This window comes from Canis lupus, chromosome X (assembly GCF_003254725.2).
Source record: "Canis lupus dingo isolate Sandy chromosome X, ASM325472v2, whole genome shotgun sequence".
In the NCBI taxonomy this organism is placed as follows: Eukaryota; Metazoa; Chordata; class Mammalia; order Carnivora; family Canidae; genus Canis; species Canis lupus.
Window position 1 is genome coordinate 35988894 of NC_064281.1, and position 25371 is coordinate 36014264.

The 25371-nt window shown below is 38.2% G+C and overlaps 1 protein-coding gene across 13 annotated transcripts in view; it reads right to left on the minus strand.

Moving 5' to 3' along the window:
* The window catches only part of CASK (calcium/calmodulin dependent serine protein kinase), a 351636-nt gene that overhangs the window by 33103 nt on the left and 293162 nt on the right, over window positions 1-25371 (minus strand). For 8 of the 13 annotated variants that reach the window (XM_049107674.1, XM_049107676.1, XM_049107673.1 and 5 more), the window contains 6 exons: window positions 25277-25357; window positions 20249-20437; window positions 12104-12182; window positions 4915-5000; window positions 3783-3851; window positions 926-994 (listed from right to left, as the gene is read on the minus strand). In XM_049107674.1, coding sequence (XP_048963631.1) covers window positions 926-994; window positions 3783-3851; window positions 4915-5000; window positions 12104-12182; window positions 20249-20437; window positions 25277-25357 — 573 coding nt within the window. The remainder of the gene's footprint in view (window positions 1-925; window positions 995-3782; window positions 3852-4914; window positions 5001-12103; window positions 12183-20248; window positions 20438-25276; window positions 25358-25371) is intronic. The other 5 variants (XM_049107681.1, XM_049107679.1, XM_049107678.1 and 2 more) reach the window with 1 other exon arrangement.

Consider the following 25371-nt stretch of genomic DNA (forward strand, 5'->3'; position numbering starts at 1 on the left):
ATTTCTCTTACTGAAATCATTCCAATTGAGATGATCTCTAAATTACTTAAAATTTTATCTGATTAAAGACAGTTGATGTGTTTTTTTAAAGGGCACGTGGATAGCAAACAAGTGATACTGCTGCATTTAGTAAGACTCTGGATACATTTCAACAGCAATATCAGCAACTTAAGATTTTGTTACCCCAAAATATCAGACGCTTGCACCTTATGTGCTTTCGTTTATTTAAGTAAATGAAAACCAATTCTTTTCATTTTTTCATATTTCAAAATGAACAGTTCTGAAAAAAAAAAGTAAAATTCCAAGTTCAAGTCAAAATATCAAGTACTTTGTGTTAAAGATGTGATAACAGCGTGGCTTAAGTGCAGTTTGAAGCCAGTTCCTTTTGCTTTTCATATCCAGGCAAGGCTTATAATTCACAAAAATATGTGCACGTACCACAATAACAGAGGGCACACCAATTCATAACGTAGATAGCGGAAACTAAAACGTGTTGCTGATATCACTCAGAATAGCCAACTACAAAGCCCGAGAATACCCAGATGCCTACTCTGCAAAATCCTCAGGTTTCTTCATCTTTCTCCAATTAAAAAAGATATTTAGAAATTTCAACAGATTGCCTCTTATATATCCTTTGCGTAAGTCTGAACAAAGTCATCAACGCTAGTGGGGTGACACGGAGATATTTTGAGAATGACCAAAGCGATCTTGAACTCCAGTTCTTCAAATTTAACTAATTAGAGAGATTTTTTCACAAGAAGAAAATGTTGAAAAGATTTTCCAGGAGTAAACTGCATTGTAGCTGTAGTAGCCTTGTATATCGGCAGAAGACAATTTTTCCACTGAACACATGTAACTAGAACACTCATGGCAGGTGGCACCAACAAAATTGTCACACTTTGCTGTGTGGAGCTAGAGTTCTTACCGAAACAGAATTGTTAGTGCTGCTATGACCATTAGCTGGGGACTGTCTGGAAGTGGAGGGGGAATCTCTCTGAAATAAGACACAAGGTTCATTAACACAGAACACCAGCACAGAAACAGAGATATTCACATCAACAGTTACAACCACAGTCTGACAACCGTTTCCTCTGAGGTTTTTTTTTTTTTTTTTTTTTTTTTTTTTTTTTTTTTTAAGCGGTAAAGGTGCTATACTGACTTACTTGCATGATTTCACGGAAGTATGAAAAAATTTCTGCAGTCTGAAGATTCACGTATTGTAAGTGATGAAAATTTAGTAATTTCTTTTCTGTCTCCAACATTCTATAACCTTGGCTGACTTTAAGTGAGACCCAGAAGAGTGATTTGATATTAAAATCCTATCAAGGATTATAAAATGACAGATACTACTATAAACTGATGCTGAAGATCCCAACTGCCTAATTTTCATTCAAAATTAGGTACGAAAAGTACTTAATGGTTTTTAGGTACCTCAGTGTCAAAAATTACTGAATGACTCATTGAAGTGAAACAAATCTAAAAAAACAAAAAAGATTTCTCATGTTGTAGTCATCTTGGAGTCTTTCCAGGACAGATATTATGAATAAAGGTAAAAGACAGACATCCATCAGAGAAGAAATCTTTATTCTTTAGATCATTTTAGGAGGTTGATTAAAACAATAACCTTGAGCCCCTAAAACTGCTCCGTTCCTGGCAAAAGTCCTAGGAAGCACAGCCACTCTCCCTAGATTCATGGTCCTCAGCCACACTCTCTATACTATGTGACACACTTGTGATCCTTTCTGGGCTCCACTCCCTTACTGTCCAAATCAGCTTTAATGACAAGAATGAAGAGAAGAAGAAAATATGTATTATAACATTTTTGGTTTAGTGGAGTCCTTTGAAACCTTTGGGATGTACATGTCTGCTCAAATGACATTTCTTTTTGTCTAGAAAATATACAGAAAACTTCTAGAGCTTCTTAGCTTTCTGAATAATGGGGTCTTTTAGCTGAGCATTCTCAAATATTCATGAGCAGAGTGATTTCTAGGTGCCACCCCCAAAGACTGGAGTCAGTAAGGCCAGTGTGAGGGCAGGGGGTCTCCCCTCTTTTGCCTTTGGGGATGCTGATGCAGGTGGCCAGAGAGCCCTTCTTTGGGCAGTATTGCCCTGGCTGGGAAGAGTCCAACCACAGGCTTGAATTTGGCCAGAGCACAGTAGGGTCCAACAGGCTGGGTTAGGGCGAGGAGGGGAGTGTCATTTTTTCTACTATTCAGAGGTAAAGAAGGGGTGGGGGAGGGGCTCTTCTGATTCAGGTGTAGAATTTACATGTGTAGTACTGGTCCCACCCTAAAACTAGTTCTACCACTTAAAAAAACACAAGAGAAACGTTTATATTAATGCCTAACAATATCCCCTGGTTAGTTAGCCAAAAAGACAAAAATCAGTCATATTTACTAAATTTCTTCAGTAATGAGAAATGGTATGAAGCCCACCTACGATTTTAAAATATTGGAATGCTTCACATTGGGAGGTGTGTGTGTGTGTGTGTGTGTGTGTGTGTGTGTGTGTGATATTCTCTCTTTTGCAGCAAGGTTTGTTGTTCTAGGTAACAAATTTCAAAACTCTGAATCCTGGAGAAGTAGCTCTGCGTTTTCTCTTGAAATATATTATTAATTGAAGTTCCATAAAAAGCCACCAAGAGGAGCTCACAACCTGATACAACAGAACCCCAACTGTCATGGTGCACTAAAAATATCCTTGACCAAACTACAAATTCTTAGACATATCTTCAACAGGATGAGGGAACAAGTCATAAAGCCTCTGAGTTTGCTTGTGAGATCTACAGCATTGCTAGGGATGGGAGGAGGCATCGTAATTTCTCCCTCAACTTCTCCTGAGTACAAATTCAATTTTCTAGGTGAGTTCCAATAAGTTACTTGTCAGTCTTGAAAATTAACTCTAGGAAATGTGTACTTCACACCGATGTACACAGACTTGGAAATGCGCACGAAAGGGATAAGCTTCAAATACTAATGCTCAAGCTGAATGTGTGCTGACTGAAGGAGGACAGACCCTTTAATGCCAGTCTGTGTTTCTAGATATAAAAATAATAGATTTTGGAATCTCATTTAATGACCGACACAAAACTGAATAATATAGGTTGGAAAGCTACAGTCTCTATAGGATAACACCTACTGTGAGAAAGAAGCTTTGGGGTTGTATTATCTTAGAAAACTTATTTGCTTATGAATCACATAATGTTCCAAATTGAAACGATTTCACAGAAGGTTGCAAAACCCTCTAACGCCTCTTGTAAAGTCCGTTACCAATTCCTCACAGACTTAACATCCATCCAGGGACTTGTCACAATTATCTGAACACCTCGATCTTAACAAAAATAGATCACTTCTCAGATTCTTGGAAAGAAGAACTATCTGTGTGATTTCTTAATAAGGGAAGTGAATGTACTTCCTGGAAATATTATTGCAATTATCTTTTTTTCCTCAGAGACTCCATTTATTCTTGTTAAGCTTTCTGTCATTATTTGTAGAGCTCCTCTCTATTTTGCTTCAATTCCAGCCTGCAGAAAGTTAAAGTGCTGAGGAGCTCCCCATGGAAGCAGGGCTGAGTAGGTGAATGGAACCTACTCTGTTCCGTTATCTTTGTTGTAAAATTGGTGTGCAGTGATCAACAGCACAGGCAGAAACAATTTCCCAGAAAGCCAAAACATTCAGCCATCAGCAGACAGTTAGTTAAGAACCCAGAGGAGACTAGGGGTGGCTGGAGGTGGGGGGAGGGGAGGGGAGGAAGGGAGGTGGGGGGTGCGCCAGAGCCATTACCTCACAGGACGATGACTGAGTACGGTAACTTGGTACGATCTTGAAGGTAATACTCCCCCGCATTTCCCGCTGGAGGCAGAATAAAGGAGAGCTCTCTTAGCAAATAAATGTTGTACACAAAGACATGTGAGAAACCACTCGAGAAGCATGGGGGTAATTAAGGCAAGCCAGCTGAGCACGCATGGGCCTAAGACAAAATGGAGTGAGAAGGCAGGGGCTGCTCACAGGAATAGAAATTGTTCTTGGGAGAAACCCTGCAAAGCCAAGGCTGACTGCTTTGCTTGTACAGCAGTGGTGGAACAGACCTCCGGTGGTTACCTTTTTATAGACCCAAATACAAAAACCTCTAAGTGCCTTTCAAAAATGAGTATGAACTGGGCCAGGCAACAGAATAATTACATAAAAATGACATTTGGTCTCCTACCTTATAATGGTGTACTCCATTAAATTTGCTTTTTCTTTTATGATGTTGGCCTCATTGCTTTTCTATAGTGAATCTGTGCTTATTTCACACTCAGTAGATATTCATAATATAGTAGGCTGCTACATTGTGGTAGGAAGACCGTCCAGGACCAGATGTCCAAGACATCTGCCTCTGCTCAGTAGGACAACAAACATAGGCCAAGGACTGTCATTCTGCCTTTTTAAATGCAAAGCCAATTGTGAACAGAGATTTTGGATATGTACGGTCAAAAATAGCCAGGTCTACTATGTCGGTCCTTTCCTCTGTGCTGTAGAGAAAATTCAATACAGCTGGCTATGACTCAGCTAAACAGAAACAATGTTTCTGACATTGCTGATGTCAGCAGAATGGAGGTCGGTGAGAAACTAGTTCACATATAGACCCAACTGGAAAGGTTATCTTCACACATCTGCTCAATAAGAAATAGGAGATCAAGGAGGAAGGGAGAGGTTCGAAGCCCACGCTGCTCTATGGGCAAGATGTTTCCAAACTCGGCTACATGTAAACATTTTCCCAGTTGTCAGTTCTTACGAATGTTGTAGAAATGCAAGTCCACACAAATGATGGTCTCAGAAATACTCTGATTACAAAAGAATACCACTTATTTGTGCATTAAAACACAAACTAGCAAACCGAAAGTCAATCTTAAATAAACTTTCATTTACTCACAAGCATTTTTTGCAGCTGTTCCACTGTCTGGTTAGCCACACTGATGCCATTAATTTCTCGAATTTCATCACCAACATGAAGTGTACCTACAGAAATGACACAATTATAAACACAAAATGATATATGTATCATTTATAACAAAATCCAAAGGCAGCAATGTAAGTAGTTAAAAAAATTAAGCTAACTGTTGAAGGCCAATGTTTCAAAACAAGTACAGGTTTGGCTCATGTAGTAAACTCACCAAACAGATACATCTACTTATGGAAGACATACTTCTGAAAGATGGCTGTGGAAATCTGCTTATTTCTCTGTAGTAGGCACTGTGTATCATGGTTTAAAATGCAGTTTCTAAATCCAGCTGGTCTGGGTGCAAATCTTTAGCTACATCCCTTATTAGCCTTAAGATCTTGGGTAGGTTACCAAAATGTTCCATGTCTCAGTTTTCAACATTTACAAAATGGAGATTATAAGAGTACCTATTTCATGATTGTCTTGAGGATTAAGTTAGTTTAGTACACGTAGAAGGATCAGAAGTGTTTGCGGCACATAGCAAGTACCACTGAAGTGTTTGTTATTATCATTTTCTACCATTCTTATCACTATTATCTACCAAATATGATACAGAGAATTGTCATAATACCTGTATAACATTAAATTTACATTAGACAAAACGCAATCCTTTTATAATAATTTGGTAGGCATTTCAGGGTCCTGTAATACTTCAATTGGAAAGAGTGACCAAGAACCAATGCTTCAATAAGGAGTTATGTGAAATTTTACTTCCTTATTTGTAACTGTGCACGTTTATATACTGGTCTGACATCATTATGAAAAGCTCATGTTATGTTTTAGAGATACATACTAAAATGCACATAAAGAAAATAAGACCCTTGAGATTTGCTTCAAAAAAATTTGGTGGGGAGGGGAGTGTGGACAGTAGAGCAAGTACAGTTGCAGGTGGGGAGGCTGGTTTCAGCTTGGGAGTACAAACTCCCCAACCCAAGCCATGCAGCTGGTGAACAGGGTTCCTGCCATTTCTTCCAGCCCCACTGGTGGGTTCCCCGGCCCTCTTGATAACTAATACTCCAGTCAAATGGCTAGATTAATGTTGCTCTAGAGGCTAACTCAAGTCCTTGACATGTTTCATTTACAATTATGTGGATTATTTATTTTAGGAGCTTTTCGTTTAAAGGGCCAAATAGCCCTACAGATAAATGAGCTGTTGGGCTGTGTAGAAAATATTGTTCAAATGTTGCCAAATAATTGACTTTGTAAGGGGGATATTAAGCTGCTGTTTATAAATCTGAATGTCTTAAAAGCATTCTTGCTTGCTCTCTCTGTTGTATATGGTGTCTTAGCAAGTCCTGAGTTTTTCCAATGAACCCAATTTCAATATATGGTATTTTTTATGCCAAACTGGTGTATACCATATACAAAGGTGTCTTGTCCTTTGTATATGTGGTAATGTCGATTTTATGACTCTGTTACAACACATTTGCTATGATTAAAAGTTATAAAATGATAAAAAAAAGAAACTGGTGTGGCCTGAATTAACAGTAACTCTAGTGAGTTATGGGTATGTGGGTTATCCCTGCACTCTTCTTTCCATTTTTATTTTTTTTCTTTTTAAAGATTTTATTTATTTATTCATGAGAGACAAACACACAGAGAGAGGCAGAGACATAAGCAGAGGGAGAAGGAGAAGTAGGCTCCCTGCAGGGAGACCAATGTGGGACTTTATCCTGGACCCTGGGATCATGCCCTGAGCTGAAGGCAGATGCTCAACTGCTGAGCCACCCAGGTGTCCCTTTTTTCCACTTTTCTCTACTTGAACTCACCACACTGTTCTCTCTCCACTCATGTGTGAAAATCAGAATAAAATAAGAATTTGGGGTTCTCACAACTGTATCTCACCTAGGGTATACCTTTTGAAGTGTTACTAGTCTCAGGAAAGGAGTACAAATTCCTAAAAGCACTTCCTACTTGCATCCCCACCATCTGCTCCACACAAAAACCTGTGAGCTGGGTCCTGAGTGGGGGAAAACTAAGGGTGGAATGAAAAAGTGGAAAGGGTGGATGCCACAGTAGCAATGCCTGCTAGCTGGATTCTGAGCCTTGGTCCAACAGCAAGTAAGAGAAGCTGAGTAAGGAATGTGGAGGGAGGCAAGATCCAGATTGGTGGCACTCCATGGTAACTAGTAGAAGAGAAAACAAACTCTCTCTGGAGGAAAGTGTTCCCAGTGTAGTCCCACAGGACTTCCACTGATCAGAACAAACAAGGAGCTCACAATCAAAGATCACCAAACATATTATAAGGCAAACTACTATGTAGATCACCAGAAAAGAAAAAGCAGATCAGATTTAGATCATCAAAGGAGAAAAGATACTAGAGTGATTAGATACAGAATAGAAAATAGCTACATGTTAAATATCAGGAAAAGGACTTAGTTGCAAAGATGAGCATGCAATAAGAGATTATCAGATGTGAACAGATAGGTTTGAAAATATGACTAAGAACAAATGACTAGTGTTTCTAGAAAAGAAAAATATAACTGGTGATATAAACCAGTGAGTGGATGAGTTGAACAGGAATTCAGATATGGCTGAAGAGTTTCAGTGAACTGGAAGATATAACCAAATAAATTACTTAGAATGCAAGCCAGAGAAATGAGATAGAGAAAAAAAGGAAACAAGAAATAAAATGGGAAAAAATTACGAGATGTGAAGGGAATATCTAACACATGTCTAGTGGAGTTCATAAGGAGAGAATATGGAGAATGGGGAAGAGGTAATATTTGAAGAAATAATGGTTGCAAACTTTACTGAACTGATGAAAACATGATTATGCAGATCCAGGAAGAATAATGTATCCTAAACAGGGTGAATAAAAAGAAAGCCATGCTGGAAAGCAGTGAAACTACAGAACATCTAAAGACAAAGATCTTTTCTTCCTCATAAAGACAAAGTTCTTAAAATAACCAGAGAGAAAGGAGAGATCACCCACAAAGCAAGGAACAGTTATGGTGACATTAGACTTTCCAATGTCAACAACGGATGCTAAAATACAACAGAATGGTAACCATCAGCCTAAAATTGTGCTCTCAGCAAAAGTAATCTTCAAGATTGAGGCTGAAATAAAATATTTACAGATAAATACCACCTGACAGAGTCTATCAGCGGGAGACTAGCACTAAAGGAACTTCCAAGGATGAACTTTAGGAAGAAGGAAAATGCTCCCCAAAGAATAGTCTGAGTCTTAAGAAGGAATGGTGAGTTTATACCTGAAACTAATATACCAAAACACTGTATGTTAACTATACTAGAAATAAAATAGCAGGAATGGTAAGTAAATAAAATCATAACCATTTATGTAAATCCAACCAAAAATGGTCATATTTTAATAGTAATTTCAAATTTGTGAATTTAAAACAGAATAGAACTAAAATACTGGGCAAAAATAATATGTAAGTCAGGAGTGCGATCAGATTTAGTAGTCCAATGTCTTTGGATTCTTTGGGAGTGGGGTTAAGACACTGTTTCACTTTAGAATGTATAACGTTAAATGTACATGATAAAATTTCAAGGCAACCACCTAGAAAATAGAAATAGAAATTCTAAACTACCAGGAGGAAAAAATGAAACAAAAAAAAATGAACAAGAAAGTCAACTAAAAAATGGAATAAATATAAATAAAAAATCAAGATGATAGAAATCATCACAATAAATATTAATTGACTAACCTTGCCCAGTAAAAGATAGTGATCATTAGAGTGCATTAAAAAATGAAAAAACCAGCTTAAAAAATGTTTGCAAGAGACATACTGATGCATACAAGCACAGAATGGTTGGAAATAAAAGGCTGGAAGAAGACATGTCAGCAAATACTAAGATAAAGCTGGAATAAGTATGTTAGTATTAGATAAATAGATTTTAAATAGAAAGTATTAGTAAGGATAGAAATAGTTATCAGGTATTTCTATGCACCTAATAAGACAGCTTCAAATATACAAAGCCAAAATGGGAAGATCTATAGATAGAAATTGAAAAATTCTACTATGATAGTGAGATATTTCAGCAATTAATGATAGATCAGACAGACAAAAATTTAGTTGAGATACAGAAGATGTGAACAAAAAGATTAACCCCAAGCCAATCATCATATAGACAACTCTCCATGCAACAGTTAAAGAATACACATTCTTCTTAAGTATGCATGGAGTATTTACAAAACTGATTAAAGTGCTATGCCATAAAGCAAGTCTCAACAAACCTCAAAGAAATGGTGTCATACAGACCACACTCTGACCACAGTGTAATTAAGTAGAAGTAAATTATTAAAAGATACATAGAAAATCTTCTTAGATGTGGTATGTAAAATAACAGTGGGTTAATGAAAGATACCATAATAGGAATTTAAGAGTACTTAGAATTGAATTACAATAAAAATACTTCATAACAAAATTGGTAGGATACAGGGTAGAGTTTAGACTCAAATGCAGGTATCAGAAAAAAAGACTGGGATAAATGAACTAAGTGTCTAATTAAGAAAGTTAGATAAAATCAATAGGAAGTAGTATGAAAGAGATAAATAGAAATCAGGTCATAACATAATGAAATAGAAAATAAAGATACAATAGAGAGAATCAATAGAACCCTAAGTGGGTTTTGGAACAATCCCCTGGCAAAGTTTGTTAAGAGAAAAAAGGACAAGGCACAAATAAACAATTTTAGGAATAAACAAGGGGATATAATTATAGAGATAGAAGGGAATAAAAAGGTAAGAGAACACTACACAGAAGCTTACTGCAATAATTTTTAAAAACTTAAGTTTTTTAAGGAAAATGTAATTTACCAAGTTCACACAAGATACAGAAAGCCTGAATAACCTTAGGAATGTTGAAGAAATTGGAGCAGTTGTTAAAAAAGAAAAAAAGTCTTTTCTGCGGTGCCTGGCTGGCTCAGTTGGTAGAGCATACTTTTGATCTCAGGGTGGTGAGTTCAAGCCCCACATTGGGCATAGAGCTTCCTTAAAAAAAAGTCTCTTCTAAAAAAAACAAAATCAAAAACAAAACACCAGGCTTTGATAGTTTTATCAAATTCTACCAACTTTACTTTTTTTTCAAAGATTTTATTTATTCATGACACACAGAGAGAGAGAGAGAGAGAAAGAGAGAGAGGCAGAGACACAGGCAGAGGGAGAAGCAGGCTCTACGCAGGGAGCTCAACATGGGACTCGATCCCGGGTCTCCAGGATCACGCCCTGGGCCGAAGGCAGGTGCTAAACCGCTGAGCCACCCAGGGATCCCCTACCAACTTTAAAGGTACAATTCATTCCAATATTATACAAAGTCTTTCAGAGAACTCATGAAGGGAGAAGGCTCTCCAAGTCATTTTATGAGGCAATATAACTTTGAAACTAAAGCCCTACAGAGAAAGAAAGAAAGGAAAATTAACTACCAGCCAGTCTCGCTCATAATTACTAATACAAAAACTCTAAACATTAGCACACAGAATCCAGCAGTACATACAAAAAAATAACACACAATGAGTAAGCTTGGTTTATCTGAGAAATGCAGAAGGGGTTTATCATTAGGAAATCTTTTTAAAAAGCCATTCTCTACGTTAATAGATAAAAGGAAAAAAACCTCAAGTGATCATTTCAGCAGAGAAGTATTTGATAAAATTCAAAACTCAATCATAATTAACAGCCTCAGCAACGCAGAATAGAATTTCCTCAGCTCTAATAAAAGGCATCTATTAAAATTCTACAGTAAATGTTACTCTTCATGGGGAATTCTGGGAAAGCTACCTTTCAAAAATAAGAATAGGAGAGGGGTGTCTACTACACCACTTCTATCAGAGATGGCAGGTCACACAAAATTACAGAAACAATGATATTGTGACTTGACTGAATTTATAGCAAATTACTAAAACTAAGAAACAGAAAACTCATCCTGGAGCCTAAAACCATTTCTCCTGTGTGAACGCTGTCTACTCATGCAGTCTATAAAGATTCTTCTGAAGACAGCAGTAATCCCACACATCATTTGTGTATACAGTGGTCAGGGAAGTACTAAAATGCTTATGGTACAAAAAAAAAATAAAATGCTTGGTATTACCTCTCCCTCTCTGAGGTTAAGAAAAAAGTAAAGGGGTGATGAGGACAAAAATAACCTGATCTCAAAGAAAGGAGGCCTGATTTTTGGACAGGAGAATACTTTTTGGAGCAGCCTGCAAATACTAGCACATATAACTCAGCCCTTTCAAAGAGGAGGCTATGCCTGCATGTCCAAATCATGCCTGCTTGAGGGTTAATGAAAGTTCCCCTTTCTCAAAAACTCATTCTTTTTTTTTTTTTAAATCTTTTTTTTAAATTTTTATTTATTATGATAGTCACAAAGAGAGAGAGAGAGGGGCAGAGACACAGGCAGAGGGAGAAGCAGGCTCCATGCACCGGGAGCCTGACGTGGGATTCGATCCCGGGTCTTCAGGATCGCGCCCTGGGCCAAAGACAGGCGCCAAACCGCTGCGCCACCCAGGGATCCCCAAAAACTCATTCTTTGTTTACTTCGGGCTTTGGTGAATTCCTTTATCAGAATGACTACAATTACTGCAGCAAGTATTAAAAACTTAGTCTAGATCTGATATCTCTTATTTTAGCATTTTTTATATTATTTATCAAACTCTAATTTCCTAATTTAGAGAGCATTTCTCACTCCTGAGTGAATGAGAAATTCTTAAACTGTCATTATCTATCTATATCCATACAAACAAATGTACATATGCATGTTTGTATGTATGTGTGTATGTCCCAGAATAGATGCCTTCCATATACCCTGGGGCCAGGTATGATACTTTGCTTTATCCACCCCCCCCATGGTCTTTCATAAGTCAGGATCCAAACAGTGATTCTGCGATGTTCCAGCAACAGAACCGTCACAGTATCTTCCTCCTCTTATCTACGGGCTGGAGCATGTACAGATGAATATGTACAAAGGTAGATTAACAGTGATTAAAACCAAAGACAGATAAACACATCATTTATGTGGGCCACAGATTAAACAGATTTTTTATATAGATAATAAAAAATACTTTCTCCACTAGGGCTACAGGAAAGAAAGTTAAAGAGGGCAAGAATCACATATGAAACTTACTTTGAAAAAAAAAAAAAAAAAAGAAAGAAACTTACCTTGCCTGTGAATCATGCCCCCATGCATAATTCTTGCAACAATACAATGATTTAGCTCATTCATTTTTAAAGTGATTCCCTGTAAAAAGTTAAATAAAATAGAATTACTATTTCTCTTGATGTTTGTGATTTCACTGTAGATAATTTTATTTACAAAAGTTAGGAAAGCATTCAAGAAAATATAGAAAATGAAGGAGGAAAACCATTTGTTACTCTACCATGCCATGATAAAAATGTCATTTTGGTATTTTGATTGCTATAATAATAGTAATGCATACATTCTATATTGTGCTTTCTTTTTTTTTAAGATTTTTATTTATTCATGAAAGACACATAGAGAGGCAGGGACATAGGCAGAGGGAGAAGCAGGCTCCCTGCAAGGGATCCCAGATCCTGGGATCATGCCCTGAGCAGAAGGCAGACGCTCAACCGCTGAGCAACCCAGGTGTCCCTATATTGTGCTTTCTTAAGCAAATATTTATTTATTTATTTTTAGAGAGAGAGAGAGAGCATGAGCAGGAGGGGCAGAGGAGAGGAAGAGAGAATCTCCCAAGCAGACTCCATGCTAAGCGTGGAGCCCGACATAGGGCTTGATCCCATGACCCCAGATATCACAACCTGAGCTGAAATTAAGACTTGGATGCTCAACTGACTGAGCTACCTTAGCGTCCCTTAAGGTGTACAATTTCGTAAGTTTGACATACATATACATGTGTGAAGCCATTACTATAATGAGGAACATGAATATATCCATTACCTCTAAACATTTCCTTGTGCCCACTGGTAATCTACTCCCATCCCTGTACCCCTCTCCTCTTACCCTATGGCCACTCATATGGTATGCACTCTTTTTTGTTGCTTTTTTCAAATTCACAATGTGAGATTTAATCAGATTGTTGTATATATCAATGGCTCATTCTTTGTCCTTGCTGAGTATTCCACTGTATGGATATATCATTTTGTTTATCCTTTCGGACTGATTTTTTCCCCTAGCTTTTGGCTATTTAGAAGTGTGCTGTATTCCTGGGTTAGTTTCCAGCTGGTCACGATGTAGTCGTCTTCTGTTAAGATACGGATTTGTTTAGAGTTTTTGCATCTACATTCATGAGGGATACCAGTGTGTTTTCTTGTACTGTCTTTATCTGGTTTTGGTATCAGAATTGCTATTATTTATTTATTATATGTTTGGTAGATTTCACCAGTAGTGCTGTCTTTGGACTCTTCTTTGAGGAATGTTTTTTAACTACAAATTCAATTTTTAAATAGTATAGGGCAATTCAGTATATTCCTTAAGTGAGCTTTGGTGTGTTTCTGTCTTCCAAGGAATTTGTCCATTTCATCTCAGTTGCTGAGTTTCTTGGCATAAAGTTGTTTATAGGATTTCTTTATACTTTTTATGCCTATAGATTCTGTAGTAGTGTCACTTTTTAAATGTAGAATATTGGTGATAAATGTTTTTTTTTTCCTGATCAGTCTGATCTTTTCAAAGAAAAAACTTGTTTTTCTCTATTCTGTTTTCTATTTCATTAATTTAATTTCCACTTTGATTTTTTAAAAAAAGATTTTTTAAAACATTTATTTGACGGGGTGGGGATAGGGAGGGGATAGAGGGAGGGTTGGTACAAGCAGGGGGAGCAGCAGGCAGAAGAGGGAGAAGCAGGCTCCCTGCCCAGCAGAGAGCCCAAAATGAGGCTCCATCCCAGGACTCTGGGAACGTGACTTGAGCTGAAGGCAACTGATTGAGCCATCCAGGTGCCCCTCCACTTTGATCTTTATTATTTCTTTTCTTTCACTCACTTTTGGTTTAATGTGCTCTTTTTTGTTCTAGTTTCTTAAGGTGGAAGCTGAGATCATTTACAATATTTCTTTTCTAATATAGGTGTTTAGTGCTACATGTTTCTCCCTAAGTACTGCTTTTGCAGCATCCCAGAAATTCTGGTGTGTTGTTGTTTCATTTTCATTCACTTTAAAATACTTTTTAATTTCCCTTTTGGTTTCTTCTTTGATCCAAAGGTTATTTAGAACTGTGTTATTTAGTTCTCACATGCTTGGGGAGTTTCCCCAAGGTTTTTCTGTTATTCATTTTCAATTTAACTGCAATGTGAATTGAGAATTATACCTTTTTTAAAAAAGATTTATTTATTTGTTTGTTTGTTTGTTTATTTATTTATTTATTTATTTATTTATTTATGATGGGGGGGAGAGAGAGAAAGGCAGAGACACAGGAGGAGGGAGAAACAGGCTCCATGCCGGGAGCCTGACATGGGACTTGATCTCGGGACTCCAGAATCGCACCCTGGGCCAAAGGCAGGCGCTAAACCGCTGAGCCACCCAGGGATCCCCTGAGAATTATACTTTGATATTAACACAGCCACTCCAGCTGCCTTTTGATTAATGCTATCATAATATATCTTCTTCCATCCTTTAACTTTGAAACTATTTGTCTTTATGTATAGAACAATTCTTGCAGGCAATATATATAGTTGGGTCTGCCCCCACACCCCATCTGACAATCTCTGCTTCTTAATCTGGGGGAATTTAAACTATCTGCATTTCATAGTATTATTGATACACTCAGGTATAAATATATCTTCCTGCTATTTAATTTCTTTTTTTTAAAGATTTTATTTATTTATTCATGAGAGACACGGAGAGAGAGAGAGAGAGACACAAGCAGAGGGAGAAGTAGGCTCCATGCAGGAAGCCTGATGCGGGACTCGATCCCAGGTCTCCAGGATCATACCCTAAGCCAAAGGCCGATGCTCAATCGCTGAGCCATCCAGGCATTCCTATTTAATTTCTTTTTTTTTTCCATCTGTTCTATGCTCTCTTTTTCTTTTCTGCCTTCTTTTGGGTTAGCTTATTTTTATTCTATTTTCTCTCCTGTGTTGTCTGATTAGCTATAATTCGGTTTTGTTTCAGTGGTTGCTTTAGCATTTATGGTATGCATCTTTAACTTATCATAGTCTACCTTCAAGTGATATTATACAATGTCACATGTAGTATAAGAACCTTTTAACAGTATAGTTCCACTTCCTTTCTCCTGACCTTTGTGTTACAGTTATACATCTTACTTTTACATGTAACAAGCCCCCAAACACAATGCTGTTAGTTTTGTTTAAACTGCCAATTATCTTTTAAAGAGATTTAAATGACAAGGATGTCCTTTAACATTTTATTCTGTAGGTCTACTGAATTCTTTCAGTTTTGGTATGTCTGAAAATGCTTCTATTTTGCCTTTAGTTTTCAAAACATACCTTTGCTAAGTTTCAAAATCTAAGATAAACCCTCTCAAGGTTGTTTTTCCTTCCAGTACTTTAAAGACACTGTTCTTTTCAATTGTATTATTTTTGATAAGAAGTCTGATGCCATTCTTATCTTTGTTCCTCTATATGTAACATTATTTTTATCTGTTTTTAAGATCTTTTTTTATTATGGGTTCTAAACCCTTTAAGATGTACCCTGGTGCTGTTTTCTGATGCTTCCTGGGTTTGGGGTTCATTGTGATCTTGCACCTGCAGATTTATAGTTTTCATCAAGTTTGGGATGTTTTCATCCATTATTTCTTCAAATATCCTTTCTCTTCTTCATTCTCTTCTTTATAGAATCCAATTAACCATATGTTAGGCTGTCTGAAGTTGTCCTAGAGCTCAGTGATGCTTTTTACTCTTTTGAAAGAGAGAGTGAGAGTGAGAGAGAGAGAGAGAGCACACACAAGTGGGGGTGGGGCAAAAGGGGAGGGAGAAAGAGAATTTTAAGCAGGCTCCACAACTGGCATGGAGCACGATGAGGGGCTTGATCTCATGACCCTGAGATCATGACCTGAGCTGAAATCAGGAGTTGGACGCTTAACTCACTGACCTACCCAGGCACCTCTGCTTTTTTCATTTTTAAAAATTCTTTTTTTTTGTATTTCATTTTAGATAGTTTCTATTGCTATATCTTTGAGTTCACTAATTTTTTCTTCCCAATTGTCTGATCTGCTATTAATATCAGTTTATTTTTTTGTTAATTCTAATATCTTTGTCAGTTCTGTCAGTTGACTGATTATTCACCACATTATAGGTCACATTTCTCCTTTTCTTTACATGCCATTAGTAATCTTTGATTCAATGCCTGACATTGTGAATTTTATCTTGCTGCATGCTAGATGTTTTTTATTCCTCTAAGTATTCTTAGGCTTTGTTCTGGGATATAGTTCACTTACTTAGGTCAATTAGTCCAATCCTTTGGGTCTTGCTTTCATGATTTGTTAGGCAGGTCTTGAGCACCTTTGAGCCTGAAGCGAATTATTCCTCATTATTGAGATAAGATCTTCCTAAGTGGGCAGCCTGAGTGGCTCAGCGGTTTAGCGCCTGCCTTCAGCCCAGGGCCTGACCCTGGAATCCTGGGATCGAGTCCCACGTCGGGCTCCCTGCATGGAGCCTGCTTCTCCCTCTGCCTGTGTCTCTGCCTCTCATGAATAAATAAATAAAATCTTAAAAAAAAAAAGATCTTCCTAAGTACTCTATACAATGCTCCATGAATTTGTTTTCCAGTCTGGCTGGTGGTTAACAGGCAGTGCGTTTTGGGTACTGTTCCCTCTAATTTTTTTGGATGGTCTTTCCTTGGCAGCTTCCTCTCATAAATGCACTGATCATAATTTAGATGAATACTTCAGAGACACCCTCTACAGATCTCTGGGGTTCTCTCTCTGTGCACCTCTTCTTTAGTCCTCTGTCCTATGCCTAGATCTCCTTGGATTCTCAGTTCTGTCTCCTCAATTCAGGGTATCTGCTTGCTCTGCCTCAGTTCTCCCTTTCTATGCTATGGCCTCAAGTCAGAAGGCTGGACAGTCATAGGGCTCAGCCTGTTTGCTTCCTGCCTCTTAGGGATCATTTTCCTTTGTTGTCTGATATCCAATGTCTTGAAAACTGTTCTTCCATGTAATTGTGTTTGTTTTTAAATTTTTTTGGTTATTTCAGGTGAGAGGGTAAATCTGGTCCTTGTTACTCCATCTTGGCCAGAAGTAGAAGCTCCACATATTTAATGCCAGACTACTAGTCTATAGAGATTATTTTTGTTTTCCTATTATTCTCTATTATAAGATAAACTTTCATAACATATTTTTCTTTGTACTAGACCTGGCTGATCCTAAAAATCACATGGGAACCTTTTAAATAATACTGTCTTTTAAACTCACTTTTTGGATTTAGAGTCAGGAAGTCTGGAATGGAGCCCAGAAATCTGTATTTTTAACAAGTTCCCTTGGTGAAAACTGGTCTTGAATTTGAGATGATTAGGGGTAGGGGGACTGTCTTATCTTCTTCATTAGAGAATAACACTCTGTTGGAAAGCTTCATGAAAATATTTGAGCCTTTATAATTTACATTCTGAATCTGTACAATTCCACAAAATGTAACTTTGCTTGGTTCATATTTTACAGTTCTTAGAAGTGGTAGGTAAGCAATGTGAAAAACTGGTATATTAAAATGTTTCTAGTCCCAACATTTAACTGTAATGTTCAAGTTTCATTTCCAACTTGTATATTCAATCAGCATGTACAGTTACCAAGAGAGGTGTTCCTGGAAAAAGGCTGTAAATTAATGTATAACTCAGATCTAATTTCATAAGGGAAATGACAGCATGAAGGGGTTTCAGCCTTGAAATTAATAAATTAATGTATTAATTCAAACAACATTACTGTGATTCTGTTATGTGGACAAGCACTCTGCTAGGCACCTAATGAATGAGACTATTCATTAGTGAATAGAAAATAGTGATGAGACAGACAGGGGCCTCTCATGACTAGGGGGAAGTAATGGGAGTGTATCACCCTTGCAGGGTGAATCTAACATAATTGGACACGTTATAGGGGTCCCCAAAGCAAAACAGATCACATAGGCATGTCTTGCACAGTAATATAATGCTTTTAATAAGACAATTTGCTAAGCAAACGAAGCTGTATTAAATTTAACAGAGAACTGTACTCTATTATTGAAAATATCCATTTTACAACAAATTATTCCTATTTTTATGGCAACCAGTCAGAAGGAGAACACATACCTTCAGTAGGATCAAAGAACAGAGAAGGGCTTTTTTAAGGAGACTTTTAGGGGAGACTCAAGGCCATTTTATGCTTTCTGAAAAAAGTAACCCAGGGATATGCTTTAATTCAGTCTATGGTGTTTAGGTAGTGAGCCTCCATACAAAAGATCAAACAAATGTCATCAGGCTGCTTTAGAATATGATGATCACAGGACACTTCTGGGCCTCCTTCTTGTGGTCCCTTCCAGCTTTCCTGTCTGTTTTGCTTGGCTGAACGACACCCCTTCTCCTTGCCTCTTGGACACAGTCTTCTCTCCTCTATAGCTTTATCCTAATTGTTCTTGTTTAGCAAACTGTGCTAAACTGCATATTTACTTACTTAATGTTGGCAGTCCTGTGGAAAGTGAGCTCTGAGAAGGGGCTGTGTCTTATCTGTCACTACATCACTGGCATCCAATACAGTGATCTGTGCATAGTAGGCACTTAAACATTTGCTAAATGAGTGGATGGACATATAAAATGAATAAGTGGATATTAGACTTTTGGAGCTGGGTGTGATCTTGGGGGTCATTTAGTCAAGTATGCTTCTGGCAGTAATTGCTAAACAAAGTATGAGCAGACTTGAAGTGATCTGCCCAAAGCACCCAAAAGTTGCTACTGCTTGTGCTCTTAAGCCGAAGGGTTGTTTGGATGTCACCAAAAAGGGGTGAAGTGACTTACAGGTCCCCTTCCTGCTGCAAGTGCTGGGTAGTACAGTAAAAGTGGCAAAGATCAGTACATGAGAATTACAACCTGAAACATCTAGAGTTCAGAGTTCTCTGGAAATCGTAGTCAGAGAAATCACTGCTTTGTAGCTCTTCCTTTAATCTGGAAAGCAACTGGGCAACTTTCTTAAGTAAGGAATTTGTGTTTTCTATACCCCAATATCCATTTTCTTTGCTCTGAGGGAAAGATATGAATGTGTAAGTTTGAATGCTTCCCCACCCCAAAGATAGGATTCTTCCCCCAAACATGGTACTTTTCCAATAGCCTTTATCTCAATGGGTAGCATTACTATCCATGTGGTTGTGAACATATAAAGCTTAAGGGACATCCTTGGTAACGGCTTCTCCCCCAGTCCCCTAGTCAATCTCTTATCCAAGTCTATTGATTTTGCTCTTTTGTTCACTTCTTTCCATTTGGTATCTGTGCCTCTAGCAACTAGTTCCATCTGCTCTCCCTGGTCCAGAGGCAATAACCTCTTCTCTGGTCTCCCTACGACCTCTCTCTAATCTATTCTCCGGAGAGAGTCTTTCTAAAATGCAAATCTGATCTTCTCTCCCTGCTTGAAACTCTTCAAGAGCCTCTCACTGTTTTTGAGATAAAGAACAGAATCCTTAACATGTCTTTCAACATTCTTATGTCCTGATCCTGCCAGGCACTGTTTTCTATACTGCAAGCCATGGTGCCCCCTTTCCACTCTGAAACTCTGATAAGAGTCTTTCTTATTACCAGGATTTGGCACACTTGGTTGGCCTGGATGGTCTCCACTCTGCCCTCCCACCTCATACCCCACTTTGCTCAGTTAATACCACAGAGCCTTTCCCTCGATATTCCCCATCTCCCAGGATTTTGTGAGAATGAGGCAGGCTCAGCATCAATTTTATTCTGATGCTGTTCCTATACCTGGAGAAAATGAATCCACTTAAATTAGTGTGAATGGAAGGAATATTATTTTAGTGACATCACTCAGTTCTTTGAATGCTTTCCAAATTAGTCTTCCTCTCATTTTGTTAAAGGCAAATATCTTATAAAAGGATGCTTTTCACAATGTCGTTAGACATTTGCTTTTTCAATACCAGTATTTCAAATTGTGCCTCAGAGGTTTTTACTGGAGTAATGTACCAGGTATGTCCTTTTTTGGTGGAGCTACAGAGCATTTGTGAAAGGAGAGGTGGGGGGTGGCCTTAGGCATGGCATCAGGTAGAAAAATTCTGGGTGCAGGTTGGGAGGTGGTGGTGGAGGAGCTGGAAAGGGAAGGCTTTTAAACTATCCCTCCCCTCCTTCCCTCTTAGTAGTGTAGGTTGAAGTTGCTTAGGCTGGGATTTTAGAGTCTAGAAACTTTCTTTTTCTACTTACCATGGGCTCATCTGTGTTCTTTTGGAACTGGACCAGGCGGACTCTGGTCACATTCTCCATATCCATATCTCCGTTTGCGCTTTCTGGAGAATCACCATTTAAATAGGGAGAGGTGGGAGGAGGTGTGACCCTCAATGCTTCATCGCTGTAAACTTCATGTGCCACTACATCATGAGTCTGAAGTAAGGCCTGGTATTTTATGAAGAAAGTAAAATATTAATAAAAGTACTATTTCAGCAGAAATGTGTTATTTCAAATGCAGGCAGACATAATGCAGTTTCAAACAATTTAGTAGAAAGAATCATCTGTAAATAGAGGTGGCAGATTTGGGCTTAGGCTTAGGATGGGAACAAATTTAAAAAGAAACAATGCAATAATTGGTGTTTTGAACAACTATCTTTCTGGGTGGTATTAACCAATAACTCTTTTGTATAACCCAAAGGATGAAGATAATTTATAATATGACTTAGTAAAAGAAATGAAAATACACACCACTGTGCCTGAAAAAATGTAGTTTTTCAAAATCTCACATATGATATAGAGCTCAAAGTCTAAATCTATGTAATGTTTTTGTTTTTATTTTTTGGAGCACTTGCTGAAATGAAAAATAAGATGACAATTACTATTACGAATGGTTTTGCAAAGTCTGTTAACAAAGAAGTGATTTCTTTGTATTGATACCTGCATATGTCATATCTTGGTGAAACTGGATAATAAGGATCCCTGGTTTCCCTAAAAGAGGATATTTTTCTACTTACTGTACTTTTTTGTGTCATCATAAAAGTTTTCATAGCCACGGATATTTGAACATTTCTACTTCAAAGAGAATTTTATGGCTGAATATCAGTACGTTTGGAGCTTTGCACAGATTATATTTTCTTGTGTGTTAACTATAAACTCAGTTCTATTTTCATCTGTGATCTGTGTGGTAATGAAATATCCGGAGATAATGAAATGCAATTAAAATTGCTTTAAAAGTAAACCCTTAGCATCTCAAATTAAGTGATTTAATTAAAAAGCTTATCAAAGTCATGACTTGGCTATTTTAATTTTAAAGGCATGCATACAAGGCAAAAATAAAAAGGTAACAATGCAGTAAAATCATAAAGAAGGTGATGCTGATCTGTCATCAACAAAGCATATGCTTGGAGCAATAAATGCATTTGGATTACTAAAGGAAATGGCAGCTAGTTTCAAGATCTTAGAGGGCTGGTCTAAACTGTGGTCTGGGTGAGGGGGCATTAAGCAGTGCAGAGCTTTGGAGCAGGGCTCCACACAAGCTCTAGGGACCTTGGCTGCCGAATTGGCCTCCCTCCTTTAATTCTTATCCCCACCAGAATCCATTCTCTGCACATCAGCCCCAGGATGTCTCAAGTGCATATCTGATCATATTTTCCTGCTTGCAGCCACTTGGTGTTGCCCTACTCCAATCAGGAGAAAATCTGGACTCCTTACCATGGCCTGGAAGACCTGACTTGGTCGTCTGGCCTCTGTCAACCTCTGCTAGCTCTTCTTCTTCTTCTTCTTCTTTTTTTTTTTTTAAGATTTTACTTGTTTGAGAGAGTGAGAGAGCATACCCACAAACAGGCAGAGGGGACAGAGGGAGAGGGAGAAATAGACTCACTGCTGAGCAGGGAGCCTGAAGTGGGGCTCGATCCCAGGACCCTGAGATCATGACCTGAGCCAAGCAGATGCTTAACTGACTGAGCCACCCAGGCGCCCCTCTCCTAGCTCTTCTCATACCAGTCCCTCCCTTGTTTGTTGTATCCCAGCCATGATGGCCTTACTTCCATACTTTGATCCTGCAGAGCTCCTTCCTGCCTCTGGGCCTTTGCATTTGCTCTTCCCCAATGCTTGGATGTTCAGACGGCTGGGTTCTCTCAGATAACAATTCTTAGCTCACGTGTTAAGTCCTCAGAGGGACTTCGCCCTGGCTACCTAAAGTAGCCTCAGCTTTACTATCATCTCTGCTCCGTTATCCCTTGTTTTTCTTCATAGTTATTATTACTATATGAAATTACCTGGCTTACTTGTTTACTGTCTGTCTCTAGTCCACCTATCCATCCTGTACCCCACTTATCCATCCTGTATCCCAGCCCCACCTGAATGGACATCCCACGAGGGCAGGGACCCTGTCTGTTCTATTCACCACCATTCTTAGTGTCTGGCATCATGCCTGCACACAATAGGCATTCACATATTTGGTGAGCAAATGAAAATGTTTTTTTCAGCATCTATCTAGGTATTCAGAAATTATAAGGATTATTTATTATTTCTGAAACCATTTGCTAATAGCAATGCATATACTAACTTCTCTCTGACTTCAGAAAAGCAAAATAAATTAAGGCTTCAAAGGTGGGTAAGTTGTGAAACATGGGGATGTCTGAGCTTTAATGATTTTGAAAGAAAAAAAAGCTAAACCTTAAGAAAAGGCTCTTATTTGGGTAAATGTTAATTTCTTTACTCAGCTTCTGTCAAATCTGAAAGATCTACTGGTCTCAAATGGTCCTATATCATCCTGTGAACTGCACTGAGGTGACTTAGCAACTTACAGACAGGCATTGTCTGTTAAAATGTACACGTTTCTATCTATGGGAAGCACACTGCACAGCACAGGGCAGTTGACAGGAGGTTAACCTTTCTGCCGATGGGCAGGTTCCTAATCTATTCAATATTTTGCTGAGAACTTACTATGTGCCCTGCACGTGATAAGACACTATGGAGGAGGGATCCCTGGGTGGTGCAGCGGTTTGGCGCCTGCCTTTGGCCCAGGGCGCGATCCTGGAGACCCAGGATCGAGTCCCACATCGGGCTCCCGGTGCATGGAGCCTGCTTCTCCCTCTGCCTGTGTCTCTGCCTCTCTCTCTCTCTCTCTGTGACTATCATAAATAAATAAAAAATTAAAAAAAATAAAAGAAAAAAAAAGAAAAAAAAAGACACTATGGAGGAAACTAATAATGTTCATTAGCTAGCATTTATTAGACATCAAGCACATGTCAGGCACTGTGCTAAGCATGGTAATGTACATCTACGTAAGTTTTCCAACTCTGTGAGTTTGGCTCAGAGAGTCAGAGTTCACAGAGCTAGGGCAGCAAGGCTGGAGTTCAATCCCAGGTCCATCTGAACCCAGAGCTTTCACCAATTTTATTGACATAAGACATAAAGGAGAATTAATTATAACCTGGGGAAACATGGCCTACATATGTGAAACAATCAGGAACAATATTAAGGGTAATTAACTCCCGATATTTGTGATTTCTCAAACTTGAGGATACTATGAAGGCCTATAGTCTCTTCATTTTCCTGATCTGTGAAACAAATAACAACCATTAGATGAGACCACAAGTTCAATGAGGACAACAAAGCTGAGCTGAGATGTGCTCATTCACTAGTGAAGGGACCTGCTCCAGCAGGCTTCATGGATTAGAATGTTCTACAGGTGAATACGAGCAAGTGTAGAATGAATCTCAGAAGAGAAAGGTCAATGTGGATGGCAGAAATGTTATGAGACTTTGACAGCAGAGGCAGGATTTGAGCTGAGTCCTTTGTTTACACACCTAAGTTGTAATAATGTGCTCACCCACAGGTGGAGAGCATGATTTGCTGTAACCCACTGGAGAGAGCTGCTGTCATAGGGGAACCAAGTGAAATACTATCAAGGATTATACTTGATTGAGTTTAGGTTCAGGGCTTGGGTGGGAGAATTAGGGTGAATACGGTAATTGGCTCTTTCTTAGTCCTCACTTTGAGAACAAAATTCTGTTTTGATGGCTGGGTTAAAGTTTTAAAAACATTGTGTCATAGTAACTGGCATGATACATCTTTTATACTGTGACTGTTATTTGAAAAATTATCACCTCAATAGTAGTAATGAGATCATAGCTATGAAGTCACATTGTCTCCCAAGGGGCAGCCACCTGGATTTTCCACTCTTCCCATATAGTACACATATGCTGATGTGGTTAATGTTCTTTTTTAGATCTTAAAAAAAAAGTTTTATTTATTTAAGCAATCTCTACCCCCAATATGGGGCTCAAACTCATGATCCAGAGATCAAGAATCACATGCTCTACTGACTGAGCCAGCCAGGTGCCCCTGATGTGGCTAATTTTTTTGTGTTTTTTTTTAAAGATTTATTATTTATTTGAGTTGAGAGAGTGAGAGTGAGAGAGAGAGTGGGTGAGAATGAGTGAGGTGGAGGCAGAGGGAGAGGGAGAGAATCTCGAGGACACTCTCTGTTGAGCACAGAGCTTGATGTGGGGCTCAATCCAATGACCCTGAGATCATGGCCTAAACTGAAATCAAGAGTTGGATGCTTAACCTACTGAGTCACCCAGGCACCCCATGTGGCTGATGTCTTAAAAATGTTATATTCAACATGAATTTCCATTTGTAATCATACTTTTGAATTGCAGTTAAGTAGATAACTCTGGACCTTCTTCCACAGAAAGGTATCTCATCTATTTTGAGTTCTGTTTAGTATTATAACTGCCTAACTATAGGTGCATCTGTTCATCACTTTATTATAGGTTATTAATATAAAAGAGCTCTATTGATGGCAATAAAAAATAAAACAAATTGCTATAATTTCTCTTACTATATCCCCATTTTCCTTACAGTAGAAATGAACAAAGAAAGTTTAAAAGTTCTGCATTGTTGAGAGATGGAATTTTTCCAATAAATCACCTAGGTTCAGATAATTCTTTTTTAGTGAAAACTCACTTCAGGTTGAGTTCTCTGTGGTTTAAGTAACATATACAGTTCCAGTAACTTAAGAATTACCCTAGCAGGAAGCAAATCCCTTGTGTGATGATTTGCAACCTTAGGATAGCATCTTTATGACTGTGGCATGAAGTAAACAAAGGGGATCTTGACTTATTTCATATTACCTGATACTGTAATCTTAACAATCTGATATTATATGAGTAATGACACATCTGATGAAGATGGCCACATCTTATGAGGACTATTAAAAATTTCTTTTGAAAGTGAGGTTTTTGGTTCTATGGATGTTTAATTGGTACTCACCATGAAATGAGGTTGTGTTAAAATACGCTTTAGTTCCTTTGCATCATTATTCTCAGGGTAACATGAAATTTCTTCCAATACCTAAAAAATAAGCA